The 20,825-nt window shown below is 38.1% G+C and overlaps 3 protein-coding genes across 10 annotated transcripts; 1 reads left to right on the forward strand and 2 right to left on the reverse strand.

The window, feature by feature from the left end:
• Positions 1-843: 843 nt before the first annotated feature.
• Positions 844-6,146, reverse strand: LOC103990835 (transcription factor GAMYB). 3 transcript variants are annotated; one of them, XM_065158422.1, is made up of 4 exons: positions 6,007-6,146; positions 5,100-5,189; positions 4,013-4,341; positions 844-2,615 (listed from the first exon to the last, which is right to left on the reverse strand). In XM_065158422.1, the coding sequence occupies exons 2-4, from the start codon at positions 5,110-5,112 to the stop codon at positions 1,155-1,157; spliced, it is 1,803 nt and encodes a 600-aa protein (XP_065014494.1). In that variant the 5' UTR covers positions 5,113-5,189; positions 6,007-6,146; the 3' UTR covers positions 844-1,154. The 3 variants fall into 3 exon arrangements, with proteins under 3 accessions (XP_065014494.1, XP_065014495.1, XP_065014496.1); XM_065158423.1 differs by having other exon boundaries at positions 5,100-5,173; positions 6,007-6,128; XM_065158424.1 differs by lacking the exon at positions 6,007-6,146 and having other exon boundaries at positions 4,013-4,378; positions 5,100-5,164.
• Positions 6,147-6,636: 490 nt separating this feature from the next.
• LOC135642474 (calmodulin-binding protein 25-like) lies at positions 6,637-7,322 on the reverse strand. Its single transcript, XM_065158652.1, has one exon. The coding sequence runs from the start codon at positions 7,260-7,262 to the stop codon at positions 6,741-6,743; it is 522 nt and encodes a 173-aa protein (XP_065014724.1). The 5' UTR covers positions 7,263-7,322; the 3' UTR covers positions 6,637-6,740.
• Positions 7,323-9,303: 1,981 nt separating this feature from the next.
• LOC135643364 (probable ADP-ribosylation factor GTPase-activating protein AGD14) lies at positions 9,304-19,592 on the forward strand. 6 transcript variants are annotated; one of them, XM_065160210.1, is made up of 14 exons: positions 9,304-9,773; positions 9,853-9,914; positions 12,997-13,084; positions 13,167-13,228; positions 13,328-13,424; positions 13,534-13,699; positions 13,799-13,971; positions 14,099-14,908; positions 15,289-15,426; positions 15,505-15,615; positions 17,218-17,295; positions 18,948-19,077; positions 19,146-19,191; positions 19,271-19,592. In XM_065160210.1, exons 1-14 carry the CDS (start codon positions 9,678-9,680, stop codon positions 19,323-19,325), a joined length of 2,112 nt encoding a protein of 703 aa, XP_065016282.1. In that variant the 5' UTR covers positions 9,304-9,677; the 3' UTR covers positions 19,326-19,592. The 6 variants fall into 6 exon arrangements, with proteins under 6 accessions (XP_065016282.1, XP_065016278.1, XP_065016277.1 ...); XM_065160206.1 differs by having other exon boundaries at positions 9,304-9,459; positions 9,592-9,773; positions 13,534-13,971; XM_065160209.1 differs by having other exon boundaries at positions 9,529-9,773; positions 13,534-13,971; positions 14,099-14,318; positions 14,415-14,908; positions 19,271-19,466.
• Positions 19,593-20,825: the final 1,233 nt, after the last annotated feature.

The following is a 20,825-nucleotide window of genomic DNA, read 5'->3' on the forward strand; positions in this document are numbered from 1 at the left end:
GAACAGGAGGAGCAGCGATGAGGGGCGGAGGAAGGGAGACGAGGATTGGAGAGGAAGACTCGGCGGCACGGGATCCCATTCTTATAGACTGCGGATTGCAGCAACGCTAGTTAGGGTTTTGTTTTCCTGGGTTTATTTCGGGTCCACGGTTCTCACATCCGTACCCGATAAGCGATGCCAGTTTCAATATTCCTTTTTTTTCCTATGAAAATAATATCTAACAATACTTTTTTCCATGCCATAAAATATTATAATCTGGTAAAATGCTAATCCTTATTTCAGGCATTTGATTAAATATTTTAGTCACATCAACTTATAAATTTATTTAACAATCTATCCAATTAAAAATCTTTGATGCTGAATCAGAATATATCTTCCTATTGTAATATTTAAAAGGAGCATTCTGGTGTAGAAGTAGATGAGTTCTTGATCCTAACCAACATGGTATTTTTGTTCATAATTTTTTTTTATCAAATATTTAGGTCAATCTCATATTAGAACAATTCTCACATATGCAGCTCTTTCTTCAATTATTTTTTTTTCTAAAATTATTTTTAACTCAAACTTTTATAAAATCTATGAGAAGTTCAATGTAGCTGCCTCCTCTAAAGAACATATCCTAGAAAATTGGGACACATTTGTCCAGTCATCATCATCTTCACAACATTGTGTGCCATTTTTGGAAATAGTCAATCAGGTAAATTGGCTCCTCGTTCAATCTGTTAATACTCAATTAGAATATGAACAACATTCCTTCTTCTTTGATTTCATTTCATAAAGCTTTTGTTCACAAAGTACAAGAGATTATTGTGGAAGATAGAAAATGGATCAATCACCCAAACAGAAAGGTCACCACTTCCAGGCCGTGAGCCTCTTTGTTTTATTGCACCATACAGTGGAACAATGAGTACATTCTATTCACATGGAAACATCAACGATGTAATTGTCGGAATGAATGTTTTCTGGACCTAAAAAATTCATGAACTCTTTCCCATTTTCAATGATACCACAAAACTTAAATATGAAGATAATGCAATGAACTGCCACCGTTGGAAGGGCACGGGAACTCAGTCCGGATGGAAGCATGAGAACTGAAATTTTGGATCGAAGAGTTCTTCCAACCCTGTGTCATTCATACTTGGCAGTGAACACTTTTAACAGAACTTTTTGGATGGTTCTTCCTCTGCACTATCAAATGCATCTGCCTCTACCAGAACTGGATCGCTCTTCCATGAAGTAAGATATTTCGATTGCAACGAGAAAGTTGCTGGTGGAGATCCCACATATGTATCAGCTACAACAGGTTTAGAATTAAACTCTCTGTCGTTGATACTTAACCCTGAAGAGCAGATCACATTATTGGGTTTCATGATAGAAGTCACTGACCTCTTCTCAGATGATTTTGCCTCTGAATTGCCCGGTGCATGCCCCTCTTGAAGTACTGATCTTAATGGAACATTCTTCCATGGTGTAACACAACTGGACTGGAATGGGATAGTAGCTGATGGAGATTTGACATACCTATCAAATGCAACAGGTGAAGAGTACAATTCTGTCCCGTTGATACTACACTCTGACACATCACTGGATTTAACGATAGGAGTTACTGAGGAGCTCTTCAAAGATGGTTCTTTTTCTGCACTGCTCAGTACATGAGCCTCTTGAAGCACCGGACTACTCTTCCATGGTGGAAAACATTTGGATTGCAATGAGACGAGAGCTGATGGAGATTCCATATATGAATCAGCAACAGCTGTAGAATACAACTCCATATCATTGATACTAAGACCTGAGCACTCGAAAACATCATTGGGTTTGATGGTAGAAGTAATTGAGCTCATCTCAGATGGTTCCTTCTCTGCATCGCTCAGTACATGCGCCTGTCGAAGCATTGGACCACTCTTCCATGGTGAAACAAAATTGGATTGCACTGAGACAGTTGCTGATGGAGATTGAACATTATAAACTGAAACAGGTGTGGCTGGGCAGCTAAGCCTGCTACTGGCATCAGTCTCTACACATTGGTCTGAAGGGAGCTCTAACTTTGCAGTTCCACGAGTGGGACAATAAGTAGAGAAGGTATCATTTAGAAGGGCATAGCTGCCAGGGATGGCACCTAGCAAAGGTGCCAGGCTCTGGCTGCTGGGATCAGCACCATGGAGAGAACCAAAACAATTCCGAGGTGTGCTTCCTGAAGGCTGAAACAAAAATTGTTTGGTTGTAGGATAAACATCCGCAACACTACCATGTAAGGCAAGGAGAAATTTTTCAGAGTCTGTAGATTGCTCAACACAATTAGCTGTTGGATTTGCAAAGGAATAATTCTGGGATCCAAAACCCGCTGCATCCGCAAATGGCATTGCATAGGAGGAAGCCCCATAACTTGTCTGGAAGTTGTCAGATATAATATCAGGACTGTCAGGGAAGCTTCCCTGAAGGAGCTCAAGAGGCTGATCATAACTGTAACTGTACTTGCTGAGACGTGAGCATTGCACATTTTCCTCGGAGACATTGTGGCATGCATTTGGAGGGTAAAGGGGCAAACCAGCACGCTGGCATCTCTTCTTTCGTGTATTCCAGTAGTTCTTTATCTCATTATCGGTACGCCCAGGCAACTAAAAAGGAATAAAATGAGTTGCAGGATCATAATAGGGCAAATCAAATAGCTAAAATCGTAAGAAAAATCAAAATACACCAAGAATAAGATGCCGAAATATTGTGTATGGTCAGGATAGAACTACTTCATTTAAAGTTGGTATGAAACAACTTCCAAAGTAGCATGCATACAGAATTTTGTTATATAATCCTACTGGAGAAAGTTTAAGATGTAGATGGAAACTATACCTGTATCTAACTGTGTCGACCAGATTAAAAAAATAAAGGAAAAAAATATACTGAAATTTTAATGGTCGCTAAGTCAAGAATATCACCACTTCAATGTTGGACACATGCCTTGAGGGCTATAAACATGAATAAAGTTATTAGATAAAATACGATCTATGATATGGATATGCCAATATGTCAAATCTTTAAAAAAAAGGGATTAACATAAAATGTAAGCAAAAATAATATACAAATTACTATAAATGAAAAACCTTGTAAATCACAACAATTAAATAACTAGCATTAAACCCATTTCTCATGAAAGAAATTTATTTTACTAATATAATAGTTCAACAATAAAGAGAAAATTACAATAGTTTAACATAAAAGTTTTAATTTTTATCATTATTTTTAAAATTTTATACAAACACCATGTAATATTATAACAAATTCAACATCCTTCTGGACTATAATAAATGTATCAACATTTGAGAACAAAAACTCCCAAGAAGTATCGACAAACTATTGTCCAAATATCCTATTTTTATTTTTTTTATAATATATGCTTTGAGAAAGTATTCAAGTACTGTGGAGATCATGTCGAGACCTACTACATACGGATGGATATGACAAGCAAGGTTCAAAAGACCAATCATACCCAGCACATACTTATCAGTATTTACTGGTTCAGTCCAGAACTAAGGCTTGGACAGAACAATTTCATCAGGTTAGAAACAGGTTTTTCCTTTTTTTTTATTTGGACAGCCTGTCAGCATCTGTTGACTGCCAACAGTTGGGCTGTTGACTGTCAACAACCCTCCTCTTCTTCTCATCCTTCTCTCACCTCTCTTCCTCCTATAGTATTCCCTTATGTTGAGCATGAAAATTCATGGAGACTAAATGTTGAGTAGCAATTTTGATGGTCTTTGAAACATCAAATTATCTCCAGCCATAAGTATTCTTTTAACAATTGTTAGTGCTTCATAACTGCCCAACTAAACAAGTAGGACTGCACTAATCTAAGGCTCTAAGCACAAGCCAAAAGAAACCATCATGAGAACATTCAGCAAAAACATTTCCCTCAACTAATGCATAAGCAAATTAAGGCAGTATATTGGTTACTTATCATGCACCATACGCGAGCACTACGTCATATCACAAGGAGGGAGAGAGAGAGAGACTGCCTTACAAATGCAGCCATCTGAGCCCATCTGTTTCCCATCTTAGAGTGGAGTGCAATGATCAGCTGCTCCTCATCTTCTGTAAAAGCACCTTTCTTTAAATTTGGCCTGAGATGATTAATCCACCGTAGACGACAGCTTTTGCCACATCGACGGAGTTTTGTGTGCTTCTGAACGGCATTCCAGTTCCCCTCACCAAATCTGTTAACATAATTCACCAAAATCTCATCCTCAGCAGACGTCCACGGTCCCTTCTTCAAATCTTCATTTCCTTTGTTCGTCGATTCACCACAGCTATCTTCTTCAGATGGTTGTGAGTTTATCTGCTCCATTTGGTCTACGATTCAATTCACAGATCCACAATCCGAAAATGGCTTGTAAATGTTCAAATCATATCAGCGAAGAACAAAATGAAGGTCTACAGTAAACAGGAAAAAGAAGTCCTGAAGTGTAATATAGTGAATACAAACTAGGAAAATTAAGTCCTGAAGTGTAATCTAGTGAATACAAACTGAGATAACAGTAGGCTGATGCAATGTATTTTAATGGAAAGGATGAAGGAATAAAGAACTATTCTCTTTTTGCGAGCAGAAAGCAAACAAGAAAAAAAAAAGTAGATGAAGCTGATAAAAAAAAAATGGCACACTTCCGTTGCAGCTTCAAACCCAACTCTGCAAAAAGTGATCTAAATTAATGGCATCACAAAGAACCAAACACATTATCACAGCTAAGAATAGATGGATCCACCGAATAAGCTAAATAATCTTTAGAGAAACCCAGATCACCTTTTTATGGTTGAATCAGCCGAGACAGAAACCTAATACTGAACAAACAATCCCAACCCGAAGACTACTACAAGTTCTAAACATGACGACCCAAAAGAAAGAAGAAGAAAGATTCATCATTCTCTTACCGAAGGAAAGCATTGTCCATTTCAAAGGAAAGGAAAGGAAGAAGAAAGAAGAAAGATTCACCATCCCAGTTGTTACCAAGGGATAATTGTAAGCATAAAAATATGTAATATGCTGTATTAAAATGTGAAAATAACCTTTATGTCAGGATTGAAATCAAATATATAAATCTCGTTTAACATACCTTTTGATGTCATATGTTCAGAGATTTCTGTTTAATCTGCAACGTACCGTCTTTAATCCAAGATTGTTATCAATCTGCAAGGAGTAGATCCTTTTTCCCAAAATTAAATTCAATCAAATGATCAAAAAATATAATCATGATTAAATTTAATCATAATTATAATAAATCATATTTTTGAATTTTATAATTAAGAATATAAACTAAATTTCTCGATTTCATAACGATAAAACTGTAAATATTTGATAGAATATAAATCGGAAATATGCTCTTTACGAAGGGTAGAACTGTAATTTAGTAGAAATTAGACCCGATAGCAAAACTGTAAATACGTTGACAGAACAGAGTTACAAAATTTGCAAGGGGGCAGAACTGTAATTTTACAAAACCTAGTCTCGAGGGCAAAACCGTAAATATGCCAAAACCCCTTATCTGCCTGCGCCGCCACCGCCGCCTGCACGTGCGGCGCTGCCGCCGCTCGCGCGAGGCCGCTGTGGCGGCTCCAGCGTGCGCCGCTGCTTGCGCGCGGCCGCTGCGGCCTTTCCTGCCTGCGCACGGCGCGCACGGCCGCTGCCGCCGCGGGGCTGCCTCTGCCCACGCGCGGCCGCTGCGGCGGTTCCTGCCCGCGCGCGGCCGCCGCCTGTGCACGGCCTACCCACGCACGGCCGCCGCTGGGCTGTCTGCCTGCGTGCGGCCGACCGTCGCATGGACGGGTTCTGGCCGTGTGCGGCCGGCCGTCGCATGGCACTGTGATGCCCGCGTACGGCTGCCGCCTGCTGCGCTGCGGCACGCACGCTGCCCAGCGCAGCCTTTGCCGCAGATTCGCAGCAAGGTCGACGGCGACTGCTTAGCAATTCTCGAGTATAAAGGTAATTCAGGATTAAAATCAAACATATAGATCTATGCTTACCTTTTGATGTCATCAGATATTTCTGTTTGATCTGTAAGGCTCAATCAGCAGTAATCCTTTCCTTTCTCTTTCTTCCTATCATACGATGGTTTGGGGAGAGAGTTGAGGAGGTTATGTCTAAGGTCCTATCTATTTATAAGTGATAACAGAGAATTTACAATAAGATATTAGAAGATTGTCTCATATTTCAACGGAACCTAATTAATTATATTATATATTTTTTTTATAATTATATTATATATCATCAAATTTCAACTCACAAAATATTAATAATATCATTATAATTTTTAAATTAAATTATTATAAATAATTTAATAATAAATAATTTATATTAAATGTATTAATTTTAGATTAGACTAATAAAAATAGATCACAGACATAATTATTAAAATTATTATAAAATAAATAATTAAAATAAAATAAGCTAATTCAAATTATTGTTTTGCTTGGTAGAAACAAAAAATAAATGCTCATGTGGTTCATTTAGTTATGCCGATGTGCAGCTTTGCTCTCGCCAACGATCGAAACGTAATCGTCTCATCGATCTATCAATGTGCCGGAATGAAGAGTTTCTTATTAATAAGATTTCTCGTATTAAATCAACATGCCAATAGGTGCTAAAATCATTAATTAATTAAAAGGATAGCAGATTTATTATTAATTAAAATAAAAACAAATAACAAAAGAGCCAAACAAAAACGATTTTTTCCCAAAAAAATGAAAAAGAAAACATTCTAAAAGGAACCCCACGACTCGAGCGTCGGAAAACCGGTGAGCGGCTCGAACTCATCCATCACCGGTTCAACTCCAGAGCGGTTCATGTCCTTCGGATCGGCCAGCCCGGTCCACCCGACGGCGAAGGCCGAACTGTCGAGCGTGGGCACCAAGGCCGGGTACAGTTGCCCTCCGCCGGGCCGGAATGGCTCCGGCCTAAGGACCGGCCCGGCTGCGCTGCCCGCGTCGAGCCGGAAGCCGGTCACCTGCTGAACCATCCGGCGGAAGTCGGCCGGGTCGACGCTGATGAACGTCGACGCCCTCCGCGTCGAGGCGCGCGACTTCCTCTTCCCCAGGGGACTGCCGGCTCGGAGAAGGGCCGGGTGGTCGGCGAGCGGCCGAGGCGGCATCGGAGACGCCGTGACTGGGACGATGGAGGCGGGAGAGGAAGTGAGAGAGATGGCGTCCCCGTCGCTGGGCAACGCGTCAGAGAACCAACGGGCGACGGCGGCCGAGCAGGTCTCCTCCATCAGCGCTTCCATCTCATTCCCTACGCCGATAAGCTTGCGTTAAAAGAAGCTTCTTGGTACGCCTTCGACTTGTGCCACGAGTGAAGACCCAGGACGCACCTGCTGATTTGTATTCCGAGAGAAGAGCGTGGGCCCGCGATGGGTTGCCGCGGGGTCGTAAACCAGGGCGGTTTCCAGACATATTTCCGGGTCCGCACATCGTTTGCTTCGCACGAAGGGGCCATGGACGGTGGAGTCCTCCACGCCGTCCGATGAGAATCCTGCGGCTCAAAACGAAACAAAGTCTTCGTTGGGCAACCTCATTTTCCACGACGCTTTGCGAGATTCGCAACATCAGTTTAATGGGGCCAAATTTATTACGTGTCTGATGGGGATGGGTTTACGAAGTCATAGACGTTAACGCCATCCCGTTCGTTATGTGGTGGGACCAAACACAGTAGCGACGGATGCGTGGATGGCCTTTCGATTGTGTGTACGATAAATGGATGCCAACCGTGTGATCGTAGATGTACGACCGGAGAAAATACAAGGCTAAGAGACTCCGAGCAGCAACGTATATTAAAACTACAATGCGATGCACCTGTAAAATTGAGAGATATGTTATGACTGAGATAAGTTTTATTTATTGAGACGATGAATATTTATAAAATTTTAAATTTTTAAGTAATCATTTAAATTATGTAATCAGATTAGCTATTGAAATCTATGATTAATTGTGGATCCTCAATCCGATCGACTACTCTATTATGATCTTCTATCAACCCCTGTCATGTTCTTCACATTATAAAGAGTTAGTTTAAGGAGATGATAAGAACATGACATCATTATGTTAACATAAAAAATTATGACTAATTGAAAAATACTTGAGCCTTTGAGTGTTCCAAGTCATTAAAATACCTCCAAGCGCCCTCATTTAATGCATGCATAAAATCATTCTATTTCCTACCAAGCTACTTGATAATGTCCAATGTAGATTTCACTGCAATGAGTCTCCTATTGTAAAATAAGATAAAGGTAAAACTCAATATTACATGTATGTGTTAGGTAGTCTGGTCTATGTTTGTCACCTCCATAATTTCAACATATAATATTTTTTTTTTAACAAACAAATAGAATATTTTTTTTCTCATTTAAAATATTTCTTTGTAGGAAGACATTATATTATCCTCCACGAAGATACTATATTATCATCATCCTCGAGAACACTTTTATTTAAGAGCTGAGGATATATAGTTTAGACAAACGTTCTATGAAGCTTTTCAATCCCCGTAAGAAAAAGGGTCGAGAGTCACATAAAATCTTCCTATCAAGTTCATTAGCATCCACATATATATTAACAAGAGCTTGAGTTAACTCTGGAAGGTCAAACATAGTCCATGCAACCAATATGGTAAATGTCTTCTTTCTCCAACCAATTATTAACTATCGAATACCATTAATAGAATATTGAACCATGAGATACACAATATATATATATATATATATATATATATATATATATATGGTGATGGAAGTAGAGGCAAGGGGACTCAATGACTTATTTATCAAGTCCCAAGAGTTTTGATAATTTTTCGACATAACGTTAATTCGTTGTTAAATCATGTGATCATATATGATTAGATTTTTATTATGTTTATAATAGGACCCGACAATACGGTAAATAAAACTTATTTTACCTTTATTTCTTCTTATTCTATTTTAAAAGGGTAGTCAACTTGGAATGAGGACTTCACTACAATTAACGAAACTTATAGAATCAAAATGCATATCGAGGAAGAATTTATGAGGGATCGATAACAGATAAAATCGAACGGAGGGACTCACTTGCATAATGAAGAAGAATCGTGGAAGCTTTTATTGAAATTAATAGGAAGTAGAAACTAATATGAAAAATGTGTAGGGACCTTAAAATAATTCGTAATAATTAAAGAAAATATATGAAAATGGAAAAAAGGGGCAAATTTGGAGGGACCGCTGAGGCAAAAAAAAAAAAAGGCTTGTATTTATTTACTGACCTTTTCGAGGCGCTGCTCCTTCCGTCCGTAGCCAAAGAAATAAAACATTAGCAGCTCCGACCCCTCCCTCCGTCTCGTCGCCTTCTTCCCCCGTTCCCTGGCCATCGATCCAACCCTACGGCAGGAATCCTGAATTTTCGGGGCCGGAGGAGATCGCGTGGGAGTGGCGAGTGTAGATTGCCGATCGATCGCTGGTGGGTCGGGTCGGGTTGGTTGACGCGAGGAAGCTAGGGATTCCGAGATCCGACTTTTCCTTGCTCGCTGAGACATCTTTTGTGTTTATATTTGCGTTTGGGAGGCTGACTCTTCTGGTTCCCCTTCCTTAGATCCTCGAATTGGCGCCACCCTACGGGAGTCAATTTGTCTAGGTTTTGAAGCTGCAAGTTGATTTTTCTTTGGAATTTGCTTGAAAATGAGTAGTAAAAGGGAGGAGGTGAGGAATGAGAAGATCATTAGAGGTCTTATGAAACTGCCGCCCAACAGGAAATGTATTAACTGTAACAGCCTGGTAATGTTTGGCTCTTTTGTTTCTTGCATCTAAATCTTGTCGATTAAAGCCCTTGATCCTTTCTACTTATTGGACACAGGGTCCCCAATATGTGTGCACAAATTTCTGGACCTTCGTTTGTATCGTGTGCAGCGGGATTCAGTAAGTCCATACATATTTTACGACAGTTGCAAAACTCCCTTTTTTGCTGCAAACGATCGGTAGTTCTGTACCTACCATGATTACAGATGGTTTGGTGAAAAAAATTTATATCTTTTATCTTAATTCTCTTTAATCATGAAAATGATTAACTTAGAACTCTTTATTCTATCCATAATGACCCATCGGAAGGTGCTTTAAAGAGTTCTTGTACATCGTTTTGTTAGCCTGGATCCAAAAATTTAATCTTTCTTGGTCACATTGTTGTCCCTGTCCATCAGAATATCTCGGTTGTCATGGGTATATTTTTGAAACTTGACTAGTTTTCTTGTGCTTGCAATATGAATTTTTGCAAATAAATATGCGAGCTTGTATCTATGCGGCTTTGCTCAAGACTGTTCGCGCTATTCAATCTAAAGTAGTTTGTGACAGAAATTTTTTGGTCAAATTGACTGGTTCCTGGATCACATAAGATTCACTACTAGTCAAGCTGATTTGTGTGAGAGGTTATGGACTATATTTGTGCAACTATAGAGATTTCAAGATTAGAACATCATGAAAGAGTTTCATATAGTTCTGCATATTAGACCTAGTGGGGGAATGCGTACAGCCATTTGTATGCCCATGTTCATGCAGGCACTCTCAAATTGCATGCTCCTGTATAAATTCATTGACATCCAACTTTGGATTTTGAAAGCTATAGAGACACATAAGATGCATTTGTCATGCAGAGAAGGTGTTTAGACATTTCAGAAAAATGAAAATTAATAGAAAAGATGAGTTAAAAAGCCTATCTTGTTTAGCTTATACCCTGAAATGATAGGTGTCTTAGAGGCACACTTATTGTCTCTCTTTTTCTTGGAAGTCTAGCAAACAAACGAAGGCTATCCTGTCTTCCTTTGCACTTACCTCTTGGAATAGATAGTACTGGGTTTGACTGCTGTTGTAGGCTCTCAGCAATTGAATTTTTCCGTGTCCTATTTTTGTAACACGTATTCCATTTTGTGTCCTGTTTGTTTAAGATATATCGAAACTCCCAGTGGCTTCTTTATCTCCTAGCCTTAACTTCTGCATGTGTAAGAAATATTATTAAACAGATGAATTTGAGTACTTGAAAAAAAAGGAGATTATAAGATCATTATTTCCATCATACAACCTAAAATTTGTATGTGCTTTCACCTATGCCTTTTTCCTGTTCCACTACTCCTTGAAACTTTCCTTCTTATGTTTCATGAGTAAAACCATGAATGACTCAGAGAAGCACTTACAAGTAGTGCTTATCCATTGAGACATGCTCTAGACCAAGTCTACTGGCTCAGCCAAGCATGCTTCTTTAGAGACAATTTTTTCAGATCTTGTTAACTTACTACTTTATGTGTTCATCAAATCTGTTGGTTGTTTGTTCAGTCCGATGATTCAATTTCCCTATAACTCATGTCTTGGAGCTTGTTGATTTGACATCTGAATTTGTGTATTTTTGTCGTTGTTTTTAGTGGTTATTTTATGATGCTCCTATTGTCCTATTTTGAATTGATTGGTGCTAAGGCATAGTTTGATTTAGGGAAGTTCTTTACCTATTAAGTAGACGTCAAAGAATCTAGAGGTGATTTCATGTGAATTATGTGGGATTATTAGTTTTCTATGACCAAAAGTAAAGTTTTGCACCAAATTTTATTTTCCTGTAAAGCCTTCCAGTATTTAGGCTTTACTTTCATGTGGTTGGTAAATAATGGACCATGTAATTGGTTGTAATTGCTCATGCCATTGATGAATAATTAATCTAATTGTGATTGATGGTTAGGTATCTTTCTTTCCTTTTTATTGTTTTTCTCTTTTTTATAGTCTATTCTCTTTTCTTTTATAATCCCTGTAGTTACTCTGTCGAGGTTCAAAAACAGTAGTTGTATTTCTTTGTTGCTTCTATCCTCTTTGATGACAATTTAGTCTTGTTTAGTCATACCACAATCACCATATTTTCTTTTAATCAACCATCAAACTCGTTGATTTTATCAGATCAGCCCTTAATTAGATCTGATCTGAAGTTCTAACCATCTCATTGGCCTTGCACATACCTCTACTATGCATCCCATTGAAATATAGTGAACCATCCTCTTATCAAGGTAAAAGTAGAATCTTTTGCTCCATCTCTATGTAGAATCTATTTTTTTCTTATTTTGTTAACTTTAAATTTGAACTTTCCTTTGCTGCTGCTTGCAGGTTATTCTCATAGTTATATTTTAAATTATGTTGGTGCTGAGTCTTATCCTGTGTGTAATATGTTTGCTTATTTTATTAAGCTATCAAGACACTTCTAGAAAGTTTTTTATGCCAAAATTTGTCAGACCTCTAAACTTCAAAAGAAAAGTTTTGCTCAACAATCTTTCTTTATATTGAAGTCCTTGTTTAGTTAGGACCTAGGTCCACAAACGCCAGCCAGCTCAACAATTCGTCTTTCTTCTGAAGTCCTCATGCCTTACGCCTTTTATGCCTAATGAAATCAATCTATGCTTCCTTGCTGGTGAAAAGCATCAGCATCTTTATTTATGAGATTTATCTTTCTCAGTCCGTTACAATGCTTACACCCTACCTTGCGAGATGACGTGTTATATATGGTGATAAACTTAGGTTTGGAACATGATAAATTCTCAGCATTAGTCAATGGTGAATTGTTTTGGGATTTGGAAATTGTTCTGGTTGGTATTCCCATTAGAGATGCCAGCTAGTTAAATTGATAAATTTGGTTTCATCTTCTAGATTTCCTGCAGTCTTCACTTCATTTAAAGCATACCCAACTATAGGATTCCATCCATGGTGGCTTCTGAGCCTCTTTTTTGTATTATTCAAATAGATTTTGCTTGCCATTTGCCTAGATTAGTAATATACAGTAGATGTGCAAAGTAATTCTTTATATGTAGTTCGTGCTACTCAGACATTTACTTATTTACTGACATGGTGTATTATTAATATACTTTGGCATTCTTGTAACATCTTGAAAAGAATGTTTTTATAGTAAGGTATAGATGGTTCTTTTACAGTTCTATGACGTCATAACCACTAGTTTTGATGTAAATTTATTTCCATACAGCCGTGAGTTTACGCACCGTGTGAAGTCTGTTTCTTTGGCAAGATTTACCACACAAGAAGTAGAGGCTCTCCAAAGGGGTGGCAATCAGGTAAAAAGTAGCTGCTTTTGGGACTTGTATATTTGTGGATTTATTGCCTGTTTTGCCATTAGTTAATAATGGTTTGTTACAGCTTGCAAGAGAAATTTATTTAAAAGATTGGGACATGCAGAGGATGAGATTTCCAGATAGCAGGTTTGAATATATCTGTTAGTCGAGCTCTCTAACTTAAAATACTTTCAACTATTTCCTGTTAAATTTGCTTATTATTTGATTTGTGTTTTCTTGTTGCAGTAATGCTGACAAAATTAGGGAATTTATAAAAGATGTCTATGTGAATAAGAAATATGCTAGGGGGAATTCCACAGGCAAGCCATCTAGAGACATTGAGGTAATTTGGTCTTCATGCATTGAAGAATTATTCTTTCCTGTGTCTCCTCAAATCTAACTAATGTTTATGCACTTAGACATTGACACTGTTATATTTATGCATTGGACAGAGCTCCAAGAATCACGAATTAGAACAGAGGAGAGCCAGTTCTTACCATTCTTTTTCTCAGAGCCCTCCTTATGAGTATCAGTATGAGGACAGGCGCTATGGAAAACAATTTGGCATGTTAAACAGAAAGCCAGGTTCCAATCAAGGGCATTATGATGGGAAAACGGGTAGCTCCATATATAGTTCAAGTCATGTAACATATGAAGACAGATTTGCGAATGAAAGTTCTGGTTCAAGAATGTCAGACTTCTCCATTTCTAGTGCAGGTGATACATTCAGATATGATGTCCAGTCACTAAGTTCTCAAGATAATGGGTGTTGCAGCCCTTCTTTATACCTGTCAAGGGATGCCATACATAAAGATGCAAAGCAACAAACATTGAATCAGTTTACTGAGACAAATGCTAAAAGGAATTTAGATGGGATGCGATGTCCTAAGGTATGTGATCCTTACCCTGTGTATATCGGATTCTATATATTGTGTCATTATCATGTTGATAAGTGACCTGTGCGGATGTCGAAGGATAAATTTTCACAACTGACAATTTTGTACTTGATATGGTCAGAGAACCTCATCTGCTGGCAGCTTTGGTTCCTTGGATAGCAGCTCTATTTCTCATAGATCATTTAGTCCAGCGAATGCAGTAGATATTGCTCTGGAGCCTGTGCATTCAAGTGGAATCCAGCAGGCAAAAGCAACTATATTTTCTTCTACACAGTCATCTGCTTCCATTGTTACTGGGAACAAGGATCTATTGAATTCATCATTCGTACAACAACCAATGAGTACATCTCCATCCATAGATTTGTTTGCCAATTTTAATAACCAATCTTCATCTTTAAGCCCTTTTGAGCACAAACCTGATTCATTGGGTGTAGTAGATGTTGTCTTGGAGTCTGTGCATTCAAGTGGTACACAGCAGGCAAAGACATCTACATTCTCTTCTGCTCAGTCACCTGCTTCTATTCATACTGGGAACAAGGATATAGTCGGTCCAACATTTGTACAGAAGCCAAACACTTCATCTACATCTGTTGATTTGTTTGCTGACCTTAGTAATCAACCTTCATCTACAATCCCTATCGAGCACAGATCAGCAGCAGATCCAGTCCCACAAAATGATGGATGGGCTACGTTTGACCTACCTCACCATGTAGGAGTTGATTCTGCAATGAGTCCAGTTATCTCTGCTGTAGAGCTTTCTGGTAGTGGAGCACCCAAGGAAAGGGTGGGTGGATGGGTATCTCCAGAAAACGACTCAGGTTGGTTTCCATTTCAAAATCCTCTCGCTCCTGGACCCATGACAGTTACATCTGGCCAGTTGCATTCAGATCTACAAGAACGCACAAGATCTGCCGATCAAAACAACTCACAGGTAATAGTACTTCTTGGTAACGTATTGCAAATGAAGAGTAAGCCTTTTTTTTCCTTGCTAGTCTAACTCATGTAATCAGATAATTACAACACAATCAATGCATCTGATCATAAGTTCAAGATCGAATGGCTTGAGTTTGTTATTTTGCTATTCAGATTATATTTGATTTGTTATTCTTATTCGGATGAAAAGAGGTGAATGGTTGTGTTAGGTCTATTAGAATTCATGAGCATGAATCTTAACTATTTCCGGTACGGAGCTCAACAGTTGGAAAAGAACCATGAAGTTGATGCAAATAGTTGGCATATTATAGCTTGTTATTGTTGTTGTAATTTGTTATTCTCACTATAGCTGTTTCCTTTTCCTCTTTTTTTTTCCAGTTGTGGAACACCTTTGATGATTCAACTAAGAAAGTACCTCAGGCATCAGTTGGGGGTCTACCACAGAATAGTATATCATGGATTCATGTGCCTGACTTTGCATTGCATGATACAAATGTTGCTCTAAAAGTAATGCAGGTGCTACCATGATCCCTATTTTCTATTTAGGTATGTGCCACTCATCATCTAAGATTTGTATACCTGATCAAATTCCAGGATTTTGATAAGGATGGGTTTCAAAGGTCAGCTATGGATGCTGGAAACCCTTGTCTTGATCAGCCAGTGGGTGTTGTTGCAGGATCACCTTTGTCATTATTGGTTAAGCCGGTCTGCAGTAGTTCCTCAAGCCTTCTTTAAGCTTATTTAGTTTTAATTAGTCACTTGTGATGGATTGTGAAAACATCATCGTTTATGCTTCATGCTTACTGCTATTGATGTGTTCTTATACATAATTGAGTTGGGAATTTTGCTGCAAAGCTGCGTAACTCTTAAGGTTCTACTGCATAGAACCTTTTATCCTATACTAGTTCATAACTTGAGATGAATCTACTTGTTCTTCTTACTTAATGATTTAGCTTAAAACATACTTCTATCACCATTTATTTGCAAACCACTATTTTTATACTGTTAATTTGTGAAACCCATTTGGTTATCACCCATGCATTTGCTTTTTACTGCAGTAGATAATTGGATTTCTTTGAGAGTGCATCATAGTTTGTTTTATGTATTAAAACAAGAACAACAACAACAAAGGTGGTATCCAAAATTAAACCATTAAATTGATCAATTTAGGGAAACCCTATAACAAGGTCTAGCATTGCCTTGTTTGTGTAAATAAGTGTCCCAAATCCAACAATGAGTGACTGAGGCAGCATGCTCAATTCTGACAATCTTTAGATTCTACTCAGGTATCTTACCTACTCCTGGCATACACCATTCAGAAAGAATGTTCCGTTTTTATGTCAACCAGAGCTGGTATCGTGTTATTCCTAGTTGGTACCTCCCTCTTGCCTTATATGCTGATATTTTATCCTACATTGATGAGAACTACCTTGGGAACTACCCTTTAGAGTTTAAGAGGCATCTGAGACCTCAATATTGCTAAACTTCTTATCCTAATATTTGCAAATTCGCAAGATAGGAATCCTGAAAGGGTCATATGATCCACCAAAAACAAATCCTAGAAAATTTGAGAATATTGGATCGAAGCTCATTAGATCTGATTTAAATCACATCTCATCAAATTCTACATGATTCCTGCCAAAATTCATCCAAGACACAGCAGCTTTCAAAAGAGCAAGGGGGTATTTTGATCAAATTTTGGCAAGGTGTCCCCTGATTTTGGCGAGATCAGTCAAAGGATATGAAAATCGAAAAACATAAAAACAATTAAAAGATCTCAGTTCAGGAGCCAAATTTGTAAATCAAATTAGATCGATAATATAAGAGGGATTGATCACTTACCTTTGATTTCAAAGATGAGATCTAAGTCCGAAGTTTTTTAAAATCTAGTAACTGGTTGCTCAATTCATGATCTCCACACCTCAATATACTCGAGGAAGAAGCCACAGACAGATGGATCAACACCTCCAGGTTTGCTTATATTTGATGGAGCACCAGAGAATTCTGAGGGAGAGAGAGAGTCTTTTGGGTTCACTAGAGAAATTCCCAATTTTAGAATGATTTCACGATTTAGGTTAAATTTGAAATCTGTTTGAACTGAGTTTAAGTTGAATCTAATTGAATCTAGTAATAATTGAGTTGAACATCAAATCTTAGAATGTTCCAACGTTAAACGACACATATAGATATGCAATATGCTAGATACATGACCAAAGCAAATTTATTCTTTGACAGCAAGTCCTTGCTTAGTAAATTTACGTACAATGATTACTTAACCTGATAAAATGACTCTGTCTTGCTTAACAGGGAGGGGTTGATCAACCACAAAAATCAACAAATCCTTTTGATCTTCCATATGATGCACACTTGGAACCCATGAATGCGGTATGCTGCAGTTTCTTAGTTTTCTTAGATATTAACATCGAAAGTTTTGATGTATGTACTTGTCTCTATTAATATGTTTGTGCAATCTGAAGAGCATTGATCCTACTTGGATGCCAAAAATATTTGTATTTACTATTAAAGTACTCAACACATAAAATTCCTAGCTATACGTCCATGGCACAAGCATCATGATGTCCTGGACACCAGCTTGTTTACCATGGTTTAACTGCTACACAATGGAGCAAATAAAATGTGGTGTTTTGTGAAAACCTAGAATTTTTATTATAAAAAAAATATGAAATATCTTAATTTCGGCTAATCGCAGTATGTGCCATAATTAACTTTAAGCATCATGATGTCCTGGACACCAGCTTGTTTACCATGGTTTAACTGCTACACAATGGAGCAAATAAAATGTGGTGTTTTGTGAAAACCTAGAATTTTTATTATAAAAAAATATGAAATATCTTAATTTCGGCTAATCACAGTATGTGCCATAATTAACTTTAATCGCAGTATGTTCACATGAGATCCAGTATTTCCATGTTAGGGGAAATCATCTCCAGTAGAATTTCCTAATATTGGGATTGTGGTTACAAATCTTGATCAAAGTGGTTGATATCATCTGGTATTTAGCAGTCCAACCAAATACTGATATCTAAACATGTGATTTGATACTGGTACATTCTTATTCATTATTATTTTTTCTATTGATACTGGGTGGAATATTATACCACCCAATATAGTAGTATTTATCGGTTTAATAGGTTACAGAGACTGGTATTGAATCCATATTGAAATCCTTGGTGGAGATGACTGATAACAGGTTGACAGGGCAGACATTTTATTTTGGGCCTTTTTTTTTCCTTTTTTGAGGAAACATGTACACAAGAAAATCCTAAGAGGCATGCACTTTTTTGTGACAGTGAAATCAATAGGAGCAACTGTTGTGGGAGATAACTCTTTTCTAAAGCCAATCATCTTAAGCCTAAACATATTGAAATAGACTTATACTGTCATCTACAGTTTTTCCGCCTTCTGGCTTCATGTTTGATTGTGCTTTTTCATCAACTAGTTAAAGGCTTTGATTACTGCAGAGACGTTGATTGCCAATAACTATCTATTAAATATCGACTGAAGTAATCATGAAGGTATTAGGTGGAAGCTGTCCAGAAAACCAGTTAGATAAATTATATCGTCATGAATACGTAAGAAGAGAAGTCATGAGTTTTTTGGGCAATTTTAGGATGATGACTTGCATTCAATAATTACCAAAAGTTTCTCTGATTGTTGACTCGGTTGGTGTATATATGGTTTCAGATTTTTCTTTTTTTCTCTTAGGACTTTGATGCTAACAATTTAATATTTATGCATCTATGCTTTCAAATAGAAAAGGGCGATGGAGCTTACATTGGTGCACTTCGATGGGGTTTATTTTACAGAACCAACTTTCACATTTGAACGTGTTACATGCACTATTGTGTTGCAACAAATGTGTTGTATCTGTTTTCTTCTTCAAGTTATTATATTATTTTCGTGGCAGCAGACAGTCATTGCCCTTATTTATTTGAGCCTCAGACCGCAATTGCATTGTATATTAGAAGTTAAGCCCTAATTGACTGTCCATGTTGATGATTAAACATCATTTGCAGTTCTTGGATATGAGCTCCTTAGAAACTGCATTACCAAGCACACAGTTGATCAATGATTACCTTGCTGGTGTAGCTCAACCCTGGAATTCTCAGAATGCGGCTGCAACATATATTTCTTCTCTCCCTGAAGGTAAAGTTTTAGTGGCTGTTCTGTAGTGGGTCTCGATGTCTTTCTAATTCCATTGTCTTCATATTTAGGAGGGTTGCAATACATGTCCGGGCAAAGACCAAGTTCTCATTTTCCGTAAGTTGCTTTAATTGCTTATATTATGAATTATTGATGCAATAACTTGTGTTACAATCAAATTTATTGATATCCACAGCAAGTTCCCTCCCCAAGGCCCTGGTGCATCTGTAGGTGGGAATCCATTCGCGTGAGTTTTAGCAACACAACTACATTACCCAGTTGCTTCAAGTGAATTTGCTTAACTGGGTCATCAATTTCACATGATCACTTGCGCGAGGGATGATCGATCTAAATTTAGTGTTCTGCAGTTCATATTCTTTTTGTGGGTTATGATTGTGTCCTGTATTAGCTTTGGTGGGAGGCTCTGCTCATTAGGAGCGAGTAGGTCACTGTTAGTTTGAAGCATTGGTGGTTTTGATTGCATCAAAGATTCAATCTGATAAGAGGCAGTTTCGGCCTATCCTGTCGTCGTCTCATATTTGGTCATTCTTTGACTCAGTAGACTGTTGTGAAATCATGGCTTATCGTCCAAGTCATGTAGATTCTTTTTAATATGAGGCTTCATCTTGTTGCAACATTATCAATAATCGTATGTATGCAACAGTGTTACTATGTTGTTTGCAGAAAGCAACTGTTAATTCAGGATGCTTTACATGTCCGTTATGGTGGTCGAGTTGCGTGTTGACGTCGAAAACCCAGAGTTTGGAGCACTCACTGATACTATTGTGCGTGGTTGAACGCGTAGGCCAATTTGCTATTTCGCTGTATGAAGGCATTCTATAACATCCTGATTTAATCCAATGTTATTCAAATGATCGGATTTAGGCTCAACGAAGTTAATATTTACAATAGCTTCGCCACCCGACCGAAGTAATTTTGGATATGATGAAATATTGGGCATGATGGATGATCTAATGATATCAGTAGCATTTACCGTTGCTAAACTGTAACATTGTCTTTGAAATGTGTAAGGTTTTGCTGCCGGCTAATTATAGATTATCTTATCTAGTTAGATTTTTTTTAGCATCATGATCTCTAGATTTAAAAAATTTATATTAGAAAGTTTAATATCTAGTTCTATTTATCTTAGCATCACCAATTTTATTGACGGGAGTACGAAAACAATGGATAGAAAGATAATTTTTACTAGTGACGGACGACGGACCAACTAGGGGTCGCGGGTAGTTGTTGTGGATGAGGAGGGAGAACAGTGACGAGAGGTGAGGCGACGACATAGATACTAACGCTTTGTATTTGCTTCGGTATTGACACAATTGCTTAGTGGTGTCGATGCAAATACAGAGCGGTGAAAGAGTTACTCGACAACTACGTTGGTGTTGACGCAGATGCAGAACTGTGAAAGAGTCGCTCGACATCTATATTAGTGCTAACGTAGATGCAGAGCAGCGCTGCCCTTCTCCACATCATTGTCGGTGCCGAAGCAGATGTAGAGCACCAAAAGGGCCACTCGACATTTGCATTAGTACTAATGCAGATGTAGAGCGGTGTCACCCTTCCTTGCATTGTTGTCAGTGCCGACACAGACATAGAGCGACGAAAGGACTGCTCTGCATCTACGTCAACGTCACTCTGCATTTGCATCGATGCTAATGTAGATGCTGAGCGGCCCTTTTGTCACTCTACATTTGCGTCAACGCTAACACAGTTGTGAGTGATATCAATGCATATGC

The sequence above is a fragment of the Musa acuminata genome, chromosome BXJ3-7 (assembly GCF_036884655.1).
Source record: "Musa acuminata AAA Group cultivar baxijiao chromosome BXJ3-7, Cavendish_Baxijiao_AAA, whole genome shotgun sequence".
Lineage (NCBI taxonomy): Eukaryota > Viridiplantae > Streptophyta > Magnoliopsida > Zingiberales > Musaceae > Musa > Musa acuminata.